The following is a 24,570-nucleotide window of genomic DNA, read 5'->3' on the forward strand; positions in this document are numbered from 1 at the left end:
ATTGATTTTGAATTGATGAACTCTATATGCTTATTTTCTATAAATGATTATTTACTTAAATGCCTGATGAAATCTATTGAAAAGTGATCATTGTTTATTGGGCTGTCTAGCTCATTACCTCTTATTTTACTGTTTTTACAGATGTTGAGGAATTAAGATGATACAAGATATAACTGGAAGAGTGATCAGAAGCAGAATCTCTAGACTTTTATTTTCGGTTGAAAATCTTATTGCATTTGATGTAAGGACTATGAATCATTGTTGAATTTATCGAGACATTAAAGAAAAAATTTAGGTCGTTATGTTTTGGATTTAAATTATTATCTAATTATTCCGCTGTTGGTTTAAGATAGCATGATAAGATGCCTTGCATGCTTATAGGAAGAGTTTTCTATGAGTATGCGGCGGTTGCTATGACCCTCGATTCACAATCTTGGATCGGAGGCGTGACAGGCGCCATCTCCCCAAGCTCGGCCCCTTCCCATCCCAACATCCAGCACCTCAACGGGCTTCTCCGACGCAGCCTTCCAGAAGAGGGTCGACTTCCTTGAACCCGCCGAGCAAAGATCGGGCGAGAGCCTTCGCCCACGCGGTGTAGCGTAGGGTTTCCCCTTGCACAAGACAAGATTATACCAGATCGATTTTTATACGTGGACTACTCATACAACATGAGCATAAACACAACAAACGACATCCGAAAAAAGATTATCCCCCTCCCCCCCCCCCCAAAAAAAAAAGAAAAAAGCGTGCAAAGCGGCAGCAAACATCCGTAGAGCTCCTCTGGAATGTTCGATAACGAACTTGACAATCCATTCCATAACATTATTCATCTAGATATAGTATAATCTTCTGATGATCTTAATTTTTGAAAAATTATATCCTGTATCATAATAGTTTTGCATGCGTCATATATTTGTCTCAAATTATCTCTCTGGGCACCTCAGATTTGATTTGTTTCGATGGTGCATTGCTTATAATGTACATATAGTATAGGACAGAATTTCTTCCGAAGATGCCGGTATAATTTTTTCAATTTGTTCCAGCGAGAGTTTGCTCCTCAGGGCCTGGAAGTTGCGGCAACCAAAATTTTAACTGCCATACAAAATAATTATTTTTATTTTTTATTTTTTATTTTTTATGACGTTATCAAATATTATTTTTTAATTTTTATTTTTTAAAAATTAAAAAATAAAAAAAAAATATTTTTTTAATGACTAACCAAACACACCCAAAGCTAGCGGAGCATGTTCCTTCTTCTCTCCACAGAATTATATCGTGCTCTTTCAGGTGTCAAGAGCTCGTACCAGCATCGGAATCTCAACTGGAGTCTCTCTTCCCGGCGAGTCTGGAACATCTACAAGATTTTTGTTAAGCCTTGATCGTTTAGGGTTTTGCTCCAGAACTGTTTTATTTTGGTTCAAGTCATCACAATTTTTCTCAATAGCTATGTACAAACGCACAGTAACTGGTTTTGCTATTTCAGATTCAACCGTCCACTCATTTAATCGTGATTGTTTGCTTATAGGGCTCAACGCAGATGCCCCAACTCAAAATATGGAACCTAATTTTTGCCCATGTCAGTACCGCTGGCGACAATATGAGTTCTACCAGCTCAGAATCAACAGCTGATTCAGGCGGTCCAAAATGGAATGATTGGAGAACTTCATCGATGACTTTACAGCACTGGAGTTGTGGTTTTAGTCATAGGGCTCAAGTCAGATACTAAAATTCATAGCATAGAACTCATTGCAGTCAGACCTTTTGCGTTTTTTCTTTCTAAAGAGGAATGGCCCACCCACTGAAGTTGGAATTTGCAAGTCAATTTTGATTCTGTTTGATGGAAATTGAAGCATCTCAAATTAGAATTCAGTATGACACCCGCAAATTACATAATGATAGAAACTGATATGCTAACACAAGCCTCTGGCATCTCACGATATCTGGCAATTCCAATGGTCTACAACCATCTTCTTCACCACACACAGATCCGGATTTAAAGGAAAAAATAAAAAGAAAAGAAAAATATCGACAAAGGAATTGAAAGGGGAGAAAAAAAAGACAGTGAATTTACATATCTCATGAACCAACAAACCAAACGAACAGATCCAGAGGGATAACTGGGATGTTTGGATTCTCAACCCAACTAAGTATTCAAGGCCATGAACAAACTCTGCTTTCTCGCATGCTCTGGAACAAGGCGTTCAAGAGCATTTGGAGGTATGCACATTATCTCTGCAGAGGCCAAGAGAAGGCAAGTCAGAAACAGAGGCCTATGAATCAATGCAAATGCTGAAAATGTACATATTTACTTGCACATATGTGATCAGCTAAAAATTGAAAATTATAAAATAAAAGGTAGAAAATATACTGGGTTTATATGCTTTATGAATCATTATATAGGTAGAATATTAGCAAAACTTTGGACATTAAATTTCCAAAACAAGTATTCAATCAAAGATGGTAATATGGTTATATAATGCTTATATAAAGATCATGTACCGGGACTGCTTCATTGGACCCTCAACAAGTTCTGAATTACTGACTACAAATGGTAAAATTGCACTGAAGAATTTGTAGATAAATGACACATTTAAGTTATTGCATTCATAATATGATATTGGAAATCAAACAAGCAAAATATAATTCACATCGCCTAAGTATTGCCTCATGGTAGATAAAGGAGATTACAGAAAAACAGGTATAAAGATGAAATAGAGCAACAGTCCAATGACAGGTCAGCAAGCTCTTGGAGGTAGGATGGCGTTTGAACAGTTAGAAAGTCACAGCCACATGTGAATTTATATGATATTAGCTGACAGAAATATGAGAATTACTTGCTATGCTATGATCAATGTCTGAAGAGTTCATTACCTTGAGGTTTAAAGTTGAAGAGCGGAGGAAGAGGACGACCATTGGGTAGACGAGTATCTGGATCTCTCAGCTCATCAAAGAAAGGGTGCATGCAGGCTTCCAACTGCAGGTTCTCACATGCTCAGAATTCAACAGTATAATGGTACCATCTCAAATAAATAATGCTATTCGAAGGGTATGATCTGATCCTGAACTTACAGCAGTGCACCGGAGATTTGGCGAGTACTGCAGAAACCTGCATACCAGGTCAACTGCTTCTGGGGGCAGTCGCTTTTGAAAAACCTGGAGCAAGAAAAATATCAAAATATAATTTTTTTTTAAAAAAAACCATAAGGGCTATTAATACACCAACTTTTGGTCTTATCTGAAATCTCCCACTGATGTAATTTGTATGGGTATCTTAATTAGGTTTATGCATGCAGCTGCTCTGTTCTCAAACTAGCAGATTGAACAATATATTAATGCTATGTCCAAGTTAACGAATTTACAGAGCCTAAATAGGGATTAAATTATTAAGAAAAGCGATTGTGCATTTAAGCAAGACCTTCAGAGCTGTGCTAGCTGGAAAGATACAGTTTTCATAAGCTGACGCAAAAGTTGAACTGTCCTATACATTCAAGACAACGTGCAACTAGCCAGAAAATTCAAATAATTCAAACAATTGTGTAGAAATTTAACTTATATGGATGATTGTCCGGAAAAGAGGAACTTAAGTCTCTTGATCTTTTGTTGGATTAGCCAACATGAACATGCATAGGAGATGTCAGACCATAATAAGCCAAAATAATCAGGATCGACATGCATGCGAGATGTTGAGCCATGCATGAGGCAAACGCTTCTGATTGAAAAGGAAGCTTCCTCTTTCTTAACAACTCGACTGGTGGTCTTCAAGAAAATTTGAGCTAATACAAGAGGGTCAGTCAGGTGTTGTTAGCGATACTCGTTCTTCCAAATTCTCTTTTACAAGATTATTTGCTGTCATATCTTGACAAAGGATGACATCCTTCTATTAACTATTTCTTTTTATTGAATTAATGTGAGAGCTAGTCTTCCCACAACTGGATCGGGATGCAGCTGCATACTTCATTACCCAACAGTAAAGTGCACTTTGCTGGTCCTCTTAATAGCTCTTATTTCCAATTTATTAAACTGTTTCAAACTAAGATGGTCAAATTGACTGAGCTACTTAAACTGTTTCAAACTAAGATGGTCAAATTGACTGAGCTACCTTGCCTCCCAAACTTTCCATTTCTAGAAGAGAACAGCTTCAGTTTGAGCTAACAACAAATTTGAACCTAGATGGTTTAACGAAAAATCATCTGATTATATATAGAACAAGTAACCAGAATCCAAAAATTCATACATTAGTAGCATGACTTATTTGAGATCATGAATTTCATTGCCACCTCAATTTTTTCCAGATTTCATGCAGTAGTTTTACTTGTTCCAGACATGTATCCACAGGATGTGTTCCTACTGATGCTTCAGATGATAGTTAAACAGCATGATTTAGCTTTGAAAAAAGTTTCAAGTCCTTTATTTATGTATAAGTTACGATATTAGACATTCCAAAACATACTAAACTGCAAAATCAAGGGCATATTCAAATTTAAAAAAAGGCATCCATCTCATTCATCATAGCAAGATGATTAAGGACGGCCAAACTGTCTTGAACCACCCGATCCGAAGCATACTAACTTGGACCAGTCAGTTACTTGGGATGCACAGCCTTCCGATTCAGTCTGGGCCTCGAATTAGTCCAAACCAGATGGAACCGCTTGGTTTGACTCAGTTCAAGGTAGTTTGGGCGGTTCATGTTTTATATAACCATCCACGGCTAAGCCAGACCCTCACTCACCTCTCAAGTCATGCCTTTTGCTCATTTCTCTTGCACTAGCATTAGGTTTTCATTATCATGCTGCTGCCTACAACAATAACAACGATGACAGACTGATATGCATCCATCTCTCCCTCTGTCTCTCTCTCATCCTCCCTATTCTCTCGCTCTCTCACTCGCCTCTAGCTCTCCATCTCTCTCTCAACCTCTCTGTTCAAGGAAGCCCTATGCTCTCTCTATCCCCCTCCCTCTCCTTCTCCATCCCCCTAGTTTTGGTATGCCTCGGTTTGGTAATGTACAGAAACCAGTAGTCGGCCAATATGACCCCTAATACTAGTTTGGTGAACCTTGAAGATGATAATTAGGATATATGTATGATTAGCTAGATCCAAATCCTTGAGGATGGACCACTCAAGACTTGAACACGAAACTTCTAGTTCCTAGGCAGAGAGGTATAACCATTGAGGCAACCCTTAGTTCATGACAATTAAGATATTTAAATGCAATAAGCATGTCTTGATAAGCACCATCTGCGATGTTCCACATCATGTACCCTCCACTTATTTTATATAGCAGAAACATCGAAAAGTTTGTTAATATGATATTTGAAACAGCCATAGTACCATTCCTCTATGTTGTTGACAAAATCAGGTCTTTGGGGGAGGTCATAGTTGGTAGTTGTTCTTAATTCCATCACAGCTGAAGAATGGAAATGACTATTTCTTAGCATGCATATCCTCAAGCTGGAAATGATTCAATAATATCACAAACAAACATGTTTCACAGACCTATATCTGGAACTGTCATTTTTTGTGTGGAACACTACTGGTTGTCTTATAATTGTATATGAAAGTTCTACAACCACAACAGAAAAAAAAAATGTCATCTTCAACAATTCAAAACTTGTATATATATGACTAAGCTTTCAATCAATGCATTATAGATTAACTAACTAGATGACAACTTAACTGCTCAATGGTTGTATATATTTAGAAGCCACGAGATGAGTTAAATTTTTGGGATGATTGATCATTATAGATAATGTGTTTAAGTTGTATATATTTACAAGCCACGAGATGAATTCCTTACATTTTGGTATATTTGATCGTTATAGATAATGTGTTCAACCATAAACACAGGAAAGTGGAGATCACATACTGCTAGAAAAGGATATATTATTATACATCCTCAAATTTTAATTTTCATACGTTTCATCCAATTAAGCCAACCTGGTATAAATGGTGTCAGGCATTTTAGTTTGAGTATCAAGGTGAAAAAACAGAAAACATGCTTCCTATTTGGCAAATATTAAAAAAAAAAAAAATCTTCTTTAGATTTCTTCTTCTTTTAACGTGAAGGTATTCCAAAATCATCATACCAGGAGTGTAGTCTTTCTTCCCTTACAAAAAATAATGTCATCAAGTATGACAAACTCTCTTCCTTTTCTCTTAAGAAGGCAATAGAATATTCATTAGAATCCAAAGAAAGAAAGTTCATAAAAAGGTACTCAACAAGATTAGCGGAAAGTATAATGCTTTATGCCCTATATTGATGCTTTCAGGGGTTTGGACAAGCAATCAGTCAAGCTAAATCTCAATAAAAAAATGGCTAGACACATTTGCCCAAATAAGATGAACAAAGTCATACAAAACTAAGATACTTAGTTTGTATTTACCTTATGCCATGGATGTGCCTTTATCTGTGGAAACTTAAACTCGGTGTAATTTGGATTCATGCACTTTATCTCTTCTCTTGTGGGCGTTCCCAGAACCTTTGAAACATATCCATGGACACAGAACTGGGATTCAGAAAACCAGGAGAATATAAAGAGGATGTGCACTTATTATATAATGGTATCACCTTGATGATCTCAACCAGCTGATCAACTCCACTTTCTCCAGGAAACAAGGGCTACACTAGCCATGCATTTGACTTAAATATTAGAACTTTTGGAGTAATAAGGAGTAGAAAACCTGATGAAACACTATATACAATAGCATAGAATTTAAAAATTACAAATTAAACTTCCAAATGAGAAAGAAACAACCTGCCCAAGTATCAACTCAGCCATTACACAGCCTGTAGACCACATGTCAATTGCGGTTGTATACTCAGTTGCACCAAATATGAGCTCAGGTGCACGATAATATCTCGAGCATATGTAAGAGATATTTGGTTCTCCTTTCACCTGGATTATAACAACAGAACCATAGCTTAAAGCAATCAAACAAAAAATATTATGCAAAGAAGGCTTACCAATACTTTTGCACTGCCAAAATCACACAATTTGAGCTGTTGCGTATGTGGATTAACCTGAAAACAACAGTTTAGTATGTGGTGATCAGCATAATCAATGAATTTTCAAGAGTTTATGCAAGACATGTTTCAGCTGGAGACAGCATCAAATCCAACTGGTTCAATAATTACCATGTCTATATTATTCACTTGTCATGGCAAAACTATATTAATGAAATATAACATTTCTCTAAGTCAACTAATGTCCCCCATTTAATTGAGAGCTTCTTACAAGTTGATACCTATGCATGTGACTGGAGACTTATAAACCTGGCTTACAGCATGTGCACGGTGAATATGCAAAACAAAAACTAGGATAAGAGAGGACATGGAACACTTAATAACAATCAAACATCCTATCACCACTTTGAGAATTAACTGCCTCAGAAAACCAAGGATTTTCTGCTCATCATACATGTGTAAAGACACAACAGTAGACATATTTTTTAAATTCTCGCTACACGGCTAGCCGAGCTAAAAAAATATTTTTCAACAGCAAGACTACTAATTTGATGATGAAAATACATTTAAAGCCTGGATTTCTGGAAAATAAATATCAAACGCTTGATGTGACCGTGAAAAGCCTTCCTTGAGCCTGTTGATGGCAGTATGTTAAAGATTGTGAGTATGCATGCATATGGATGCAAACAGACAACATGATTGTGATATACAGATGGGGCACAGTTAGAAGTCTGTCTAATATAAATACATTCTCAGGAAGAAGAGAGAAGGATCTTACAAGCAAGTTTTGAGGTTTAATATCTCGATGACAGATGCCAACACTGTTATGGATGTAAGCAAGTGCTCTGCATATCTGAAAAAATGAAGAATTGCATATACAATAAGATTCATACGGTCTCATGAAAAAAAAAAAAATTAAAAAAAAAGGGTCAAGGCAGCTTCCAATGACAACCTGAGGATTATTTTCGCTGAAAGTATCGTATGTACAAATTAGCATGTTCTTTATCATTATTATGACAGTTAAATGAACAAAAGATCAGATCAGGCACAAAACCTGATGTAGAGCAAAATAACATAAACTATGAACCAACAGCGATTCCAAATAGGGGTAAGGCTTATTGGTTGTGTCTATGCTTATGGAAGACATGTTAATGAACTCATAAAAGGATCTAATGGGCCGAACTCAACTTGTGGATGTAACATTTGCTGGTTTGTGTGTGTGTGTGTGTGTGTGTGTGTGTGAGAGAGAGAGAGAGAGAGAGAGTCAAGCATAAGGACCTAACTGGCCAACCAAGACTGCATGCATCCCTTGATGATGCAGTCCACTTGGATGTTTTGCACTTTTGCTTCGACGAGTAATGCATTCCATGTATATGCAAGTATGTGTATCCCTCTATCTAGATCTGTATGCATGCACAAGAATGTGCTTGTATGTCTAAAAGCAAAGGAATTAGCCACATAGCCATAGTTTTTCCATTCAACATTAGAGCTACTTACAAAAGTAACAAGCATGATTTGATGTAAACCAAGGTTAAAAAATGAGCACTGCAATTGGACTTGTCTATCATGTCAAACTTTGGTAAGTAATTATCCGACACTGCAATACACTTGTTGTGAATATATCTTGATGTCAACAAGGTTTTAAATCCTATGGGATGAGGGTATCCCGGTTTTTCCACAAAACAGGATGCCCTTTGATTTTTTCCCTATCTAGGCGGCTGTCCCGGTAAGCACCCTCCATCTCTCTCCTCCCCCACTATTCTTTCATTTCTTTCTTTCGTTCGTTCTTTTTCCTTCTTTATTTCCTTTCTTTCTTTTCCTTCTTCATTTCTTTCTTCTTCATTCCTTTCTTTCTTTCTTTTCCTGCTTCCTTTCTTTCCTTTTTCTTCTTTTTTCCTTCACTTCTTCCTTCTTTCCTTCCTTGCTTTTTCTTCTCCCTTCCTTTCTTCTTTGCTTTTTCTTCTCCCTTCCTTCCTTCCTTTTCTCTTTCCTTTTTCTTCTCCCACCCCTGATCCCAGTCCCCTTTTTTCACAGGAATGGACAGAACGGTCGGGACACTGCCCATCCCACCAGTTTTTAAGACCTTAGATAGATGTTAATACATCAAAGGATGGCCTTCTTTGATTTAATATTACCATATCAAACTTTTTGTGTAAAACTGAAATGTTACCATTAGATTTGATACATCAACTTTGCATTTCAAGTCATTTGACTCTGCGCATGATGGCATCATGCAAAAATTAACATATCCGGCCCTTTCCTACCAATCGCGGCATTCAAAATGAAGAAAAGCATATTAAAGTTACCTTCCATAGATGGCGTACATATGCAAGTTATGCAACTAACATGAAATAATCTATTGTATGAGTATTCATTACATTATATAGCCCCACTCTGTAGTCTCGACGTATTTTTGAAGAGCAACATCTCAAGGCATAAGGTGAATCAAGTCCTATTCCTATATAAGCTTTTTCTTCTTTTTCTTGTTTTGTAGGGAAAAGAAAAAAGAAAAGGCTTATGTGAAGCTCAATTCACCTCATATATGACTTCTAGTATAACTTACATGTCTGATGCATATATGCAGTAACGCATGTACATATGTAATTAACTATGTAAGATCCTAACCAGACAATAGTTTCATGCATTTGTAGCACAATGTTCCATACACCAAATCATCATTCAATGACAGATTGGATTGGAATGGTTGCTAGGAGGATGAATTATTTCGCAAAGTGAAATTTTTATATAGCATGCAGTGAGAAGTAACATATTAAATTATCATTGAAACTAAAATATTGACTAATCTGTAGAGTGTCTAGCATACTGAATTTTAAGAAATTTGAAATAGGACATCTCTATCTTTCAGATGTGTGAGAAAATATGATTGAACATGTATATAATGAATAATTGCTTGGACTAGTTAGGATATATGCTCTATACAAGTTACTAAATCTTGTTAGATATTATTTTAGACTAGTCAAGCAGCATGCAGAAGTGCCAAAAATAGATGTGCGGTACAGATGCTATCATGATGAGCCAATCTGAAGCATCAACAATGTAATGAAGTATTCCCAATATATGGATGTCTAAGACATCAAGGAACCCAAGTTTTGGAGTTTCTGGGTGATACCAGTAGTTGGTACTACTACTCACCTGTCATAATTCAGACAATGACTATGATTGGTAGCTAAACCCTTGAAACTACACTTTACAAAGTTTTCTGAGTCAGACAATAACAAATTCAGAAAATCCTAAGACCCTGTTTGGATGCCGGAGCATCTTACCCAGCGATAGATTATGTTTTTAATCTACGCTTAGCCAAAAAACTAGGAGTTTAATGGGAAATCTTTATTCCTAGCAGCCCTTAAAGTTAAAACACCTTTCAGATGGAACACAGAATCCTATTTTGCAGTGGATTGCCAGATGGAATGCTCCCCTCATTGTTTAAGATTCTTTTCCTTCCATCACCTTCTCCAAGAACAAAATATCCTGCCACCATATAAGTTACTCTGGCAATCAGGCCCTAAAATATTTGTTTTAAGGTTAAAGAAGACATCTCTTGCTTCGAATTAGCCAGTATTGCATCTTCTATAAAATAACAGTTAGTCTACATCTGGAAACTTTCATAAATTATACTAAATCACCAGCATGTTAGTCATTTACAGGAAACCAGCTGGTGGGTCTTCATAGCTAATGGATACGAGCAGATTCACCACCTTCTCATATACCAATTGTAGTGAATCTAGAAATTTATTTTTCTATAGTGTTCCCCTTCCACAACTTCTTGCATATTACCATGAATGATAGTTGCATGATGCCATAACAGTTGTGATAAACATATGCTTAAATTTACTACTATATCCTTAATTCATTGTAGAGATGCAGGACTTCTAGGGTCAGAATTAAATCAGTTGTGTACTGGACTCTGTACCTACAAGTTTAGTTCTAATCATGGTCACTTGACAAGACAGAATTGGGTTTCCGGGAGCATCAAGTAAAAAGCCAACCATGACTAGACATGGTAATCATAATCAGATATGACCAAACAAGGTCATCTCCAACAAGCTGGAAAAAGTTGATGCATGAAGTAATTTCTTAAAATGGCCTGTGATTTGAGAGAATCCTGAGTCAGTTGACTATAATTTAAAATTTTGATTTTTTTTTTAAAAAAAAAAATTGATGGTGGACGCCTAACACAACTTAAAGACATCCTACTTGCTGCATAAAACAAAATTTTACTGTTGTTGGCATGAAATATTAGTTACATTAGCATCATTAGATTTTCTTAAAAAGTACTACTTGTTTTGTAGTCCATTGGATTGATAATTTGTAGTTAAAACATCTGCAGTTCAAGAGAGTCCAGATGGTTTTACTTGCTTATGCTTATTGTGCTTTCCTGGCTCCAGTTCTTGCTTAATGCTTTATGTTAACCAGTTCTTTTGGAGTTCCCATTTTCTTGACGAAAATGTGACATCGAGGCTTAACCTGATTCTATGCTCATATGCAGATAAAATTTAATTAGAAAGAATTGTCCAGGTTTCATCATCAGTGTAACTTCATGTAGAAGGGAGACCAGAACTCTGGATGCATTCACCAATTATTTGGAGGATTTTCTAGAGAAGTGGCACAAGCAGCAACTTCATTAAATAGTTTCAACATTGAAGTAGTAAAATTAATAGTCAAAGCCTCAAAGGATGTTTGAGGTTCTATTGGGATCTGGCTACTCAGATGCCTGTTCCTAATCTACCACAATGCATGTTCTCAAGCACTAAAATTAGACATTTTTTTAGCTTTCTCCTAACCACATGTGGCCTTAGGCAAATGCATGAGAGGTATTCCTTATTCTGTTATGCACGAACATGTTTTCAGTTTGCCTTCAAAGGAGGTTTGAGGTTCTATAACACCCCGGCCCATTTGGACCCTGGATCAAGCCCAAAAATCCAAAGCCCACACAAAAAAAAAAAAAAACACAGAACGGGAAGAAGACTCCCGATGGAGTCTTCTTCTCCGATGAATCCCGGACGGAGAAAAGTTCTGGGATCCTTAAAACTCTAGGGCCCTCTATAAATAAGACTCCCCTCTCCCTCACGAGCCTCCACCGGCGACCGTTGAGCCCGATTCCTCCCCTTTACTCCGTGGAAGCCGCGGCAGCCTCTTCTCGTGTTCATCGAAAATCGAAGATCGAAGAGGCCACCGAAACTCAGGTAAGGCTCCAAATTTTCTTCCTCTCCCTCTTTTCTTTCTCCCCATGGCTTTAGACCCTCACCGGCCGTCGGGATCGTCGGAAAATCCATGAACAAGGTGAACCCCTGTTTTGCTATATTTCGGCCGAACCCTTTCCTCTCTTTTCCGGCCACCGGCGCCATCGGTTGCGGCGTCTCATCCCTAGGATAGGATCCTCATCCCTTTATCTCTCTTCCCTGAAGGTATTGACCGCCGGTGACCGACCAATGACCGGAAAACAAAAGAAAAAATGGCAGTCCTCTGTTTTTCCGATCTCTTCTTGATTTCTCGTCGGCCGAACCTTGCCGCCGGCCATCCCTTGCTCCACCGCCGCCTCCACCTGCTGCCGGACCTCCGACGAAGCCGTCGCACTCGCCGGAGCCAAGCTGGAGCCCCTCGTCCGTCCCCTGTTTCAGCCCAAGGGAGGCCGTGGGAAGAAAAGGAAAAAGAAAGAAGAAGAAAGAAGAAGAAAGAAGGAAAAGAAAAAGAAAAAGAAAAAGAAAAGAAAAAGAGAAAAAAAAAAGAAAAAGAGAAAGAGAAAAATTAAAATAATAAAAAAAAGAAAAGAGAAATTTTCTCTCTCTCCTCTCCCTCCTTTCTCTCTCTTTCCTCTCTCCTCTCTCTACATTCTCTCTACATTTTCTATCTTTAGATTCTCTCTCTATTTTCTCTCTCTAGATCTTTCTCTCTTTTTATGAATTTTGTCTCTCTAGAGTCTTTCTCTCTCTCTTTGATTTCATCACAGACCCTAGGATAAACTTGAGATAAAAATAAGATGATGTGAGATTGCTCCGAAATTCGTGCAATAGATCTGATCCTAGCTCGATCTTATTCAAAATTTATAATATTTGATTCATATTGAGTCATCTTGATAGGACCTCTGATGATCTCGATCATGATTATCTTATCTGAAGGATACAAAGATTCTCTCCCCACTTTTTCTCTCTACTTTCTCTCTCTAAAATTTTCTATCTTCATGAATTTTCTCTCTCTAGAAGTCTTATGGATCAGTGGAAGATCCTGATACATAGACAAATCCTAATTTTGATTAATTCTAAGAGAGGTCTTAGATTTGTGTTATTAGGATCGATTATCGATAATTTTCTCCATATATGATTTTTATATTTGATCAGGGTTATGAAGAGATGATTGTCTGCATATGATATCGAGTGAAATATTTTGTTAGAGAAATTCATAAATTAAAGAAGAACATTGATTTCTGTGCTTGGATCAATCATCGGTAAAGGTAAGAATCCCTGTACATGATCACCATTATATATATGCTATTTTACTGTTGGTCTTGCATTATTGGTTTTGCATCGTCGGATTTGAGATCGATGAATTTATTATATCTGAGATATTGTTATTTGATTTTGAGCATGAGTATGTTATGTCAATATATATGTATCAAAGATTGATGACATGATTATATGGATATGACATATCTGAATTGATCATAATGCAAGTCAGAATTGATTTGATGAAATCAACACATAATGATTAAATGAAAAGAAAGAGATATATAGTATGGACTAGTCTTGTCATGTGGAACAGCCGGTCAGGAGCTTATGCCTGGGACAGCCCACCAAGAGCTTATGCTTGGGACAGCCCCCACTGGCTTACAGGTGAATCAGCCAGTCAGGAACTCATACCTGGGACAGCCCACCAGGAGCTTATGCCTGGGACAGCCTCTCACGGACTTTCGTACGTGGGACAACCGACCAGGAGCTCATCCTGGGACAGTCTTGAAAGGCTTTTATGTGAAAATTGATTCGAAATGATGACTGAGGTATAGACTTGGATAGTCCAGAGCCAGAAAGAAAAGATTAAAAAAAAATCATGTGATTATGAAAAGAGAAATGAAAGATAAGACATGAAATAATTGTTAAACAAAAGTGTTTCCCCTGTTAATATATGATGATGCATCTATTTTAACAAGACAGAAAATTTATGAATGTTTGCATTATTCTGGACATTGAACATGAGATTTTATATTTTATTGCTTATCATTATTTTTAAATTATATTATTATATCAGTGTAATATGGAAATTCTTACTGGGCTGTAAAGCTCACACCTCTTCATCTTTCTTTTTCTTCTCAGAGTTACAGGACACTTATGATTGACTATGGCTTGAATTTACGGGTGAGCAGATTGATAGATAGAGTGTCATAATATCTGATCAGAGGATTGAAGAAATTTAATTTGTAATTATGCAAGATTTTACGGATTATTATTGAAATGAATTGTTATAGATGTTAAGGTTGTAATGATTTAATTTGGCCTTGCATATTCTTTAGGACTTGCTCTAAGGAGTGTGCGGCCATCACGTATCCGATCCAGATGTTGGGTTCGGAATGTGACAAAGTGATATCAGAGCTCAGGTTATGATCATTAAGGATTATAATATAAGTGATTTAAATATTACAGAGTAATAACAGAGTTTAGGTTATGATCATTGGGAATTATGATATAAGTGATTAGGATTTGATAAAATGATATTAGAGCTTAAGTTTAAGTCACTAGAGATTATGAAGTGATATCAAAACTTTATGCATGATCAATAGGATGTAACAGAGTGATATTAGAGAATATGATAGAACAGTACTAAAGCTCAAGTTTAAGGTCACTAGGGATTGTCATATAAGTGATATCAAAATTTTGAGATTATAATCAATAGAGTATGATTGATAATATCAGAGTTTAAGATTATGATCATTAAAGGTATGATAGAATGATATTAGAGTTTAGGTTATGATCACAAGAAAATATGATTTAAGTGGTATTTGAGTTTAAGGTTATAATTATTCAGAATTGTAATTTTGGTGATACCTAAACTTTGGTTATGATCATGAGGAACATGTTAGATATAAAAGAGAAGATTCAATATTTAGATTTCGAATCAATAGATATTAAGATGAAATTTATGCATAAGTGGCATATGATATCTATAATAGAATTGACGAGTTATATCTTGGATTTTAATTAGTAGGATGGCCTGAATATAAGAAGAGTTGACCCTGGAAGGAAGTGGGAGGTATTGATATGTTATGTTGAGTATACTCGATGATTTTGGAATGCTAAACTTATATAGAAGAAAATCATGATAATTTTTCTGATTTTGATGTTAATTATCTAAGCATTACAAATTTTAAATTTATCAGAAGGAAGTTAGGATATGGTCTAAGAAGAAATTACATCATATGAGAGAGAAATATTTTTGAGCATTGAACCTATAAGAAGTCATATATGAAACTCGATTTAGATGAAAAAAATATACTTGAATTTTATTATGAGAATATGAGATACACATCTTGGTAAAATCTTTGGTTACTCAAAATATCATATTCTGAATATGATTTCTTGATCTTTCAAGTTGCATTGAATTTTAAATCAAAAGCTTACTTTTCTAAGTGGATCAAAAGTATTTTGATATTGTTGTTAAATTGAAGAAGAAAAATTTATTTTGTCAGAGTATGATATACAGGTTATGATGAAATCTTTAATAATTCGTATTACCATCTTTGGATTAGATTTTTTTTAATTTTTCTTGTGATCGTTGAAGATGGTGAAGTGTATTAATTGTTCAAGTCAAAGTTCGGATTTCTGAATTAAACTAAGATATCTTGCTAGTGTTAAATTTTGAATGACTTATACAAGGGACAAGATTTTGTATGGATTTATCGATTAATATTAAGAGTTGTGATGAAGAGAGCTCTACAAGAAATTATCAAGTTGATTCTACTTACAAGGATGTTGGCTTGAGTTCTTCTAGTTTGACAAGTTGGAATTAATTCTTTTAAAAAGGAAGATTGATTTGAAAATTATCTAAATGATTGTAAGATATATCTAAGATTAACTCTAATTAATTTTAAATATGTTAGATTTTTGAAGAGTGATGAAACTTATACAATGATTTCAAACATAGGAAGTGGATCAAGATTTAATTTTAATGTGCTATGCCCAACAGATAGTAAAGTAAAGAAACTTAAAGTTTTGCTCTAAATTTTATATGAAATTTGAAAGTTGGATCTACCTTTGCTTGATCTAACATATAAGGATATTTTTATCTTTGATAGACTTATATAATTTGATAAATTAAGATCAGAGTGCGCAGCAAAAGCATGGTGGATTAAATTGATTAGAAATATTAATCTTTTAAATCAAAAGATATTATGATGAAATACATTTGTTGCAAATAAGGATTTTATTGATAATGAAAGGATGCTATAAATTTTGATCTAATCTGATCATAGCCGGATAATTTTTATCAGTAGGTTGCTTCATTGTAGATAATACCAAGAAATTCTAAATATCTCAAGTTTATTAACAGCTTGATAGTTCTGATATTAGTTCAAACTTAGAATATCCTGACATAGATCTCATATTTTTTAAAAAATTTAATATTATTACTTTGACTGATATAGAAGATTGAGATTTTCTTAAGATGAGAGTCTACATATAAAATTTGTTGGAAGGTCAAGAGAAAAAAGAAATCGATGATTGTGAAGAGTGCCCGATGTTTGACCTTTATTTATTTTTCTATCAAGGATAGTCTGAGATAATTATGAATTTCGAGTGAAAATGTATTAGACAAATAACAGTGATATATTAATACAAGTCCAAAATGTTACAGTTCTTCAAAAAGTTGAGAAATCAATAAGAAGGAATGAGTTTGAGATTTCAAATAATTTTTGTTATAACAAGATCATGAGAAATAAATAATATATAAGATATTATCGTAAGCTTGAGAATGATATGAAGAATGGATACTTTGAAATATGTATCTCGAACAACATAACTTAATTTCGAAGACGAAATTATTTGAAGGAGGGGAGAATGTAACACCCCGACCCATTTGGACCCTGGATCAAGCCCAAAAACCAAAAGCCCACACAAAAAAAAAAAACACAGAACGGGAAGAAGACTCCCCGATGAATCCCGGATGGAGAAGAGTTCTGGGATGCTTAAAACTCTAGGGCCCTCTATAAATAAGACTCCCCTCTCCCTCACGAGCCTCCACCGGCGACCGTTGAGCCCGATTCCTTCCCTTTTCTCCATAGAAGCCACGGCAGTCTCTTCTCGTGTTCATCGAAAATCGAAGGTCGAAGAGGCCACCGGAGCTCAGGTAAGGCTCCAAATTTTTTTCCTCTCCCTCTTTTCTTTCTCCCCATGGCTTTAGACCCTCATCGACCGTCGGGACCGTCAGAAAATCCATGAACAAGGTGAACCCCTGTTTTGCTCTGTTTCGGCCGGACCCTTTCCTCTCTTTTTCGGCCACCGACGCCGTCGATTGCAGCGTCTCATCCCTAGGATAGGATCCTCATCCCCTTATCTCTCTTTCCTGAAGGTATTGGCCGCCGGTGACCGGCCAATGACCGGAAAACAAAAGAAAACGTGGCAGTCCTCTATTTTTCCGATCTCTTCTTGATTTCTCGCCGGCCAAACCTTGCCACCGGCCATCCCTTGCTCCACCGCCGCCTCCACCTGCTGCCGGACCTCCGACGAAGCCGTCGCCCTCGCCGAAGCCAAGCTGGAGCCCCTCATCCATCCCCTGTTTCGGCCCAAGGGAGGCCGTGGGAAGAAAAGGAAAAAGAAAGAAGAAGAAAGAAGAAGAAAGAAGGAAAAGAAAAAGAAAAGAAAAAGAGAAAAATAAAAAAAAAAAAAGAAAAGAGAGAAATCTCTCTCTCCTCTCCCTCCTTTCTCTCTCTTTCCTCTCTCCTCTCTCTACATTCTCTCTATATTTTCTCTCTCTAGATTCTCTCACTATTTTCTCTCTCTAGATCTTTCTCTCTTTTTATGAATTTTGTCTCTCTAGAGTCTTTCTCTCTCTCTTTGATTTCATCACAGACCCTGAGATAAACTTGAGATGAAAATAAAATGATCTGAGATTGCTCCAAAATTCGTGCAGTAAATCTGATCCCAGCTCGATCTTATTCGAAATTTATAATATTTGATTCATATTGAGTCACCTTGATAGGACCTCTGATGATCTCGATCATGATTATCTTATCTGAAGGATACGAAGATTCTCTCTCCACTTTTTCTCTCTACTTTCTCTCTATATAATTTTCTCTCTCTTCATGAATTTTCTCTCTTTAAAAATCTTATAGATCAGTGGAGGATCCTGATACATAGACAAATCCTAATTTTGGTTAATTCTAAGAGAGATCCTAGATTTGTGTTATTAGGATCGATTATCGATAATTTTCTCCATATATGATTTTTATATTTGATCAGGATTATGAAGAAATGATTGTCTGCATATGATATCGAGTGGAATATTTTGTTAGAGAAATTCATAAATAAAAGAAGAACATTGATTTCTGTGCTTGGATCAGTCATCGATAAAGGTAAGAATCCCTGTACATGATCACCATTATATATATGCTATTTTACTATTGGTCTTGCATTATTGGTTTTGCATCGTCGGATCTGAGATCGATGAATTTATTATATCTGAGATATTGTTATTTGATTTTGAGCATGAGTATGTTATGTCAATATATATGTATCAGAGATTGATGGCATGATTATATGGATATGACATATCTGAATTGATCATAATGCAAGTCAGAATTGATTTGATGAAATCAACACATAATGATTAAATAAAAAGAAAGAGATATATGGTATGGACTAGCTTTGTCATGTGGAACAGCTGGCCAGGAGCTTATGCCTGGAACAGCCCGCCAGGAGCTTATGCTTGGGACAGCCCCCACTGGCTTACAGGTGGATCAGCTGGCCAGGAGCTCATGCCTGGGACAGCCCACCAGAAGCTTATGCCTGGGACAGCCTCTCACGGGCTTTCGTACGTGGGACAGCCGACCAGGAGCTCATCCTGGGACAGCCTTGAAAGGTTTTTATATGAAAATTGATTCGGATGATGACTGGGGTATAGACTTGGATAGTCCAGAGCCAGAAAAAAAAGGTAAAAAAAAAATCATATGATTATGAAAAGAGAAATGAAAGATAAGACATGAAATAATTGTTGAACAAAAGTGTTTCACCTGTTAATATATGATGATGCATCTATTTTAACAAGACAGAAAATTTATGAATGTTTGTATTATTCTGGACATTGAACATGAGATTTTATATTTTATTGTTTATCCTTATTTTTAAATTATATTATTATATCAGTGTGATATAGAAATTCTTACTGGGCTGTAAAGCTCACACCTCTTCATCTTTCTTTTTCTTCTCAGAGTTACAGGACGCTTATGATTGGGTATGGCTTGAATTTACGGATGAGCAGATGGATAGATAGAGTGTCATGATCAGATGATTGAAGAAATTTAATTTGTAATTATGCAAGATTTTACGGATTATTGTTGAAATGAATTGTTATGGATGTTAAGGTTGTAATGATTTAATTTGGCCTTACATATTCTTTAAGGCTTGCTCTAAGGAGTGTGCGGCCATCACGTATCCGATCCAGATGTTGGGTTCAGGACGTGACAGGTTCTATCGGGATCTGGCTACTCAGATACCTGCTCCTACTCTACCATAATGCATGTTCTCAAGCACTAAAATTAGACATTTTTTTATCTTTCTCCTACAAATGCACATGTGGCCTTAGGCAAATGCATGAGAGGTATTCCTTATTCTGTTATGCACAAACATGTTTTCAGTTTGCCTCCAAATGATAGGAGTTTACCTCATAAAGCTCAAACCTAATTTATAATGTCATGTTCACCGCAGAGTTCAGACACAACACATACCCATCTAATGTCATTAAGGGAATGTTTCAGTCCAGATCCATGTCCTAGACCCAAAAGCAATAAGGAGCATCCAGGTCATACCTTAAGACAAGCTTCAACCATTAAATTTAGCTAAAAAGAGAGGGAAAACGTGGCAAGAAAGAGGGGAATAGAAAAAAACTTAAGAATTACAAATACAAATATATGCTACTCTGTAACATAATATGTATGAGCATGCATGTATATGTAAAAGCAGGCATGGGTATTTAAGGTAAAGATTTACAAGTACAGAAGACTAGTTTCTTACTTGGAGATTCCACAATAGTTATCAGTTAGAAAGATATTAGAAAATATAAGTTACAAACCTTAGAATCAACTTCATTTTCATTAAAGAAAATATTAGGTATTAGACATTTACTGTTCATCAATATTGGTAGATAGAGGTTCTATTTTGTAATTATATATAGATATCATCTCCTTTTGGCATAAAGATATTGTTTAGGCATTTCTGATCTTCAAAAAGGCATAAAGGTAGACCGTACCACGTGCAAGTTTTCTGTACTATGGTTGCCTTCAGACCATAGGATTGCTTAAATATTTAACATGGAACTATACACCAAATAAAAGCCTCCACCTCTGAATGGCATTTAGTGGACATGGACAAAACTTAAAAAATTAGATGTCTCATAAAGTGACAGTCGCTGAATCACCATTTAAGGAAAATGAATTATAGTAAAAGCAGCTGATGAACATATTTTGCCACTTGAAATGAATGTGAAGAGTCCATAATTGCAACAGCGATTCCCAATGACAATAATGATAAAATTTCAAGGTCCAAAACTGAGATATGAGCAACTGAAAGTGATACAATTGCTGGGTTACAGGTCAGACAAACCGTAAAGCATGTGATAGCACGGACCTGATAAGTATAGAGTTTGACATAAAGGAGTGGCAAACGCTGGTTCATCCTGTTGTACTGCCTTGCAATACGATTAACAGTTTCTGGAACAAACTCAAGTACAAGATTCAGGTAAAGTTCTTCTCTATCTGTGGTAGAAAAGAAGTAGTGCTTGAGACCAACAATATTAGGATGGTCCAGCATGTGCATAATCTGCAATTCCCTGTTCTTATAACGCTTATCCTGAAGAACCTTCTTAATAGCAACAATTTCTCCAGTTTCCCTACATTTTGCCTAAGAAGAAGAGGAAAAACTGATTCTAAGATCTAATTTAACAGCAAATAAATATAGTAGTTGGAGAAAAAGCAATACAAGTTCAATACCTGAAATACAACTCCAAAAGAACCTGTTCCAACCACATGTTCTGCTATGTAAGTAACTGCCTGTTTAGTAATCACAAATTTGGTGACTGTCATAGGGGTAAACCATAAGAAAATGATAAACATAAACACAGAAAATTTCCCGGCAACCTGCTTGGGTTGGCCATTTCGACCACCAACAACAGTGGCAATTATATGTCCCCGTTCAGCACCCACTCCATCAGTAATGTCTGGCTCAATTTCCTGGTAAAAAAACAAAAAAGAAGGGGACAAAGCATCTTACTTTTTAACACACAAGTTCCACAAAAATATCCTGCTTAGTTTGAAAAAGGAATCAAGAAAGTACCCTATTTTTTAACGAATGGCAAAGCACAATATTTTTTGATTGATGGAACAAAATCAGTCATAAATGTTAAATTCACCATCGATGCATTATCTCTTGCATGTTGGGAGTAGACAGTAATCATTCATAGGGAACTTTAGTCTAAAGAATATGACCGGTCAATAACCATTTCAAGAGAATATTAAAAACAGAATGTTACTTTGTCCTCGTCCAGGTCTGGCATGGTGTCCTTTAATCTCATCTCCAGCATCTCCCTTCCAAGCCATTCAACTGAGCTGGATGAACCCTTGAAACTGTTTGCTGCTCTAGAAGTGCCCACACCACTATGCCTCAGACTGGCAGATGCCATTTGGTTGCTGATAGGTGTGTGTTATGCTAATTTCAGCCACTGACTTTACAACCCTCTCATTCGAACCTTTATTGCAACAGGAAACTCGCATACCTGACAATAGATAACCTGAGTATAGGTAAAACTCTTCAAACCATTGCCATATTCATCCAATCTGGAAAGTCCACAAAAAAGTGATCATTTTTACACCATAATCCAAGTCAATGATCGATGTTGTTCATTGCATTCCTCAAGTCCTATGCAGAAAAAACTCAGGTGTTTTAGTGGCTTCAAATACTTGGAAAAGAAAATATTTAAGAAACTTAACATTGACATAGCATCCACTTGATGCATGGATAACTAGTCTTCAAAACCTTTCTTTTAGTCGCTGTGCATCTTGTAGATCATAATGAACAGTAAAGATCATTGGTTGGATGTGCCACAATCCTTATTGCCTTGAAGCCATCATTAGATGGACTGTTCCCTGGAAATACTAGAGGCTTAGAGCCAACATCTGACCCCCGGCCCCCCAAACCACACCCCACACCATACGTACACACAGTTAGAACTTTACACCCACCAAACATTTAATGGAACCCAATTTACATAATTCTATTTCCTTTTCTGAATTGATAATATATATTAACTACTACATATTGCTACCTCCACCCATTCCTTCAAAAAAATATAAAAAATATCCTAATGATGATCCTGCAGCTAATTTGTGAGCTGTGGAAGGAGGTTCTATTCCAAGCGATAGTTTTCCATTGGAAAAAAAAAAAAGTAAAGGAAGTTCTAGGAATTAACTTGCATGGATTTGTGTTTATACAAAACTTTCCCCTTTATTTTTTCTAACTGACTGCATAAAATTCTACATTTTGGAAATAAACATTGTAATTTTCTAGAAGCTGCATGAATTCAACCATTAAAATAACAATCTTCGAAAACATTTAGATTAGATAAATGCCTGGTTAAAATATCAAGCAACAAAAAGTTACTGTCCCATTAACTCTCTCAAGACGCATTGTTATTTAACAAAACAGAAAAAAAAGGCATAAGTACCTTGTAGATTCGAGGATGCAAATCCAGAAAAAGGGAAAGAAAAACTCAAACCCCTTTCCATCAACTCAGACAACTAAAAACCATCTTTTGCAAAATTTCTTTCCCATCATTTTATCTTACCCTAGAAAAACACACACAAAAGAACAGCTCAAATCACAAGAAATAACTTTCCATCATCGACACCGAATGATCGGGGACCATCACGGGAATTAGCTACAAATGCTACCCAAGAATCTTAAGAAAGAGTCCAAAAAAACACCGAAGAAACGAAGAATGGATCTTTGTTACCCTAGTTAATGCTCGCTTACCCAGAGAGAATTCTGATTGAAGGAAAGCAAAGACCAATCATTTCCTACAAGAGAGAAAACCCTAGAATCTCTCTCTCTTTCTCTCTCTCTGGAGAGGCTGTGAATTGATACTACCAAGATCAAAAGAGCAGCAGAGGGCTGGCTCTGTAAGACGCCAAAAGAAGCTAACCGCCCATTGACGCCTGCTGAAGCGGATCTGACGAGCGGTAGTGCGCGAGCGACACCATGGACACTCCTCCCCTGTCCACTACCGCACTACCAACTTTTAGCTCCCTAATTACTCCTTCCCAAAAGGCAGTAGGATTTTTTTTTTTTTTTGCTTAGGTAACAAGTAGGATTTCTATGACCATAAATAAAAGTGACCAATCTTATGACAAAGTGATATAATACTTTAACTAGTCTATGTTCAGGACAAAATGTTATAAAGCCTCACTTTCTTATGCATGATATTGATGTGGCACCTTATAAATGGTTCAATCAGTAGGGACCATACCAATCCCCTGCCGTTTGGTAGGGTAACCAAGGGAATAAGTTAAGTGCACTATGTAGCATGCAGTATTAGTTTTGGGATGGATGAGTAGAAGCTTTGGATCCACAAAATATATATTTAATTTTATTTTAATTGATTATGATTAGTATTGAAGTTTTAAAATTCATGTTTGACATGTGATATGGATGAGATTTTTCAAGAAAAGAAAAAATTTAATGAAAAAATAGATGTCTAGACTAATGCCGACAATCTTATCTGCCATTGGAAGGCTACCAACTACTTTAAATGGGACCATAGATATTCATCCTTACTTTGATCCATTAGATTTGATAGATGGGTCTTTCATCAACTATCCAAACATAACTATTATGAATATCATTTGGATGGATAGATTCATCTACTATATATTCAAATGAGAATGCTATGCGTAGACAACAACAACCTTACAGCCAAAATTTTCATAAGCTATACAGAAGATTGGTAAAAGTAATTAACTGATTATATAGTTACACTGTATTACTCTATCTTCGAAATATGACATTATCTAGATTAAAATATAATTTTTTTATAAATATTAAAATTTTTCATTAGCGAAATAATTTTTTATATGGCTAACTATCTAAAATGCTAAAATCTGGATGTATAAATTGTTGAGTACAAATACCTCAATCTCCCCAAGCTGCCCACAGGCAACCAAATTAAAGAAAAAGGAAACAAGGAGAAGTGACACTAACTAAACAAAAAATTATTAACTTCATATATTAAAAAAAATGATGCTAAGTAGTTTAATGATTGATGGGATTACTGTCATCCATCAAATACTCTTGTCCCTTTTTTCACACATATGCATCTTAAATGTCAAAAGCTAGTTT

At 36.1% G+C, this 24,570-nt stretch overlaps 1 protein-coding gene across 3 annotated transcripts; it reads right to left on the minus strand.

Annotated features, from left to right (window-relative positions):
• Positions 1 to 1,906: 1,906 nt before the first annotated feature.
• Positions 1,907 to 23,497, minus strand: LOC140856489 (shaggy-related protein kinase kappa). 3 transcript variants are annotated; one of them, XM_073253930.1, is made up of 13 exons: positions 23,209 to 23,497; positions 21,710 to 21,952; positions 21,318 to 21,410; positions 21,171 to 21,230; positions 20,809 to 21,081; positions 7,743 to 7,817; positions 6,965 to 7,021; positions 6,756 to 6,896; positions 6,569 to 6,619; positions 6,384 to 6,479; positions 3,070 to 3,153; positions 2,872 to 2,974; positions 1,907 to 2,232 (listed from the first exon to the last, which is right to left on the minus strand). In XM_073253930.1, exons 2-13 carry the CDS (start codon positions 21,857 to 21,859, stop codon positions 2,144 to 2,146), a joined length of 1,272 nt encoding a protein of 423 aa, XP_073110031.1. In that variant the 5' UTR covers positions 21,860 to 21,952; positions 23,209 to 23,497; the 3' UTR covers positions 1,907 to 2,143. The 3 variants fall into 3 exon arrangements, with proteins under 3 accessions (XP_073110031.1, XP_073110084.1, XP_073110057.1); XM_073253983.1 differs by lacking the exon at positions 21,710 to 21,952 and having other exon boundaries at positions 23,209 to 23,459; XM_073253956.1 differs by lacking the exon at positions 23,209 to 23,497 and having other exon boundaries at positions 21,710 to 21,974.
• Positions 23,498 to 24,570: the final 1,073 nt, after the last annotated feature.

Source organism: Elaeis guineensis, chromosome 1, assembly GCF_000442705.2.
Source record: "Elaeis guineensis isolate ETL-2024a chromosome 1, EG11, whole genome shotgun sequence".
In the NCBI taxonomy this organism is placed as follows: Eukaryota; Viridiplantae; Streptophyta; class Magnoliopsida; order Arecales; family Arecaceae; genus Elaeis; species Elaeis guineensis.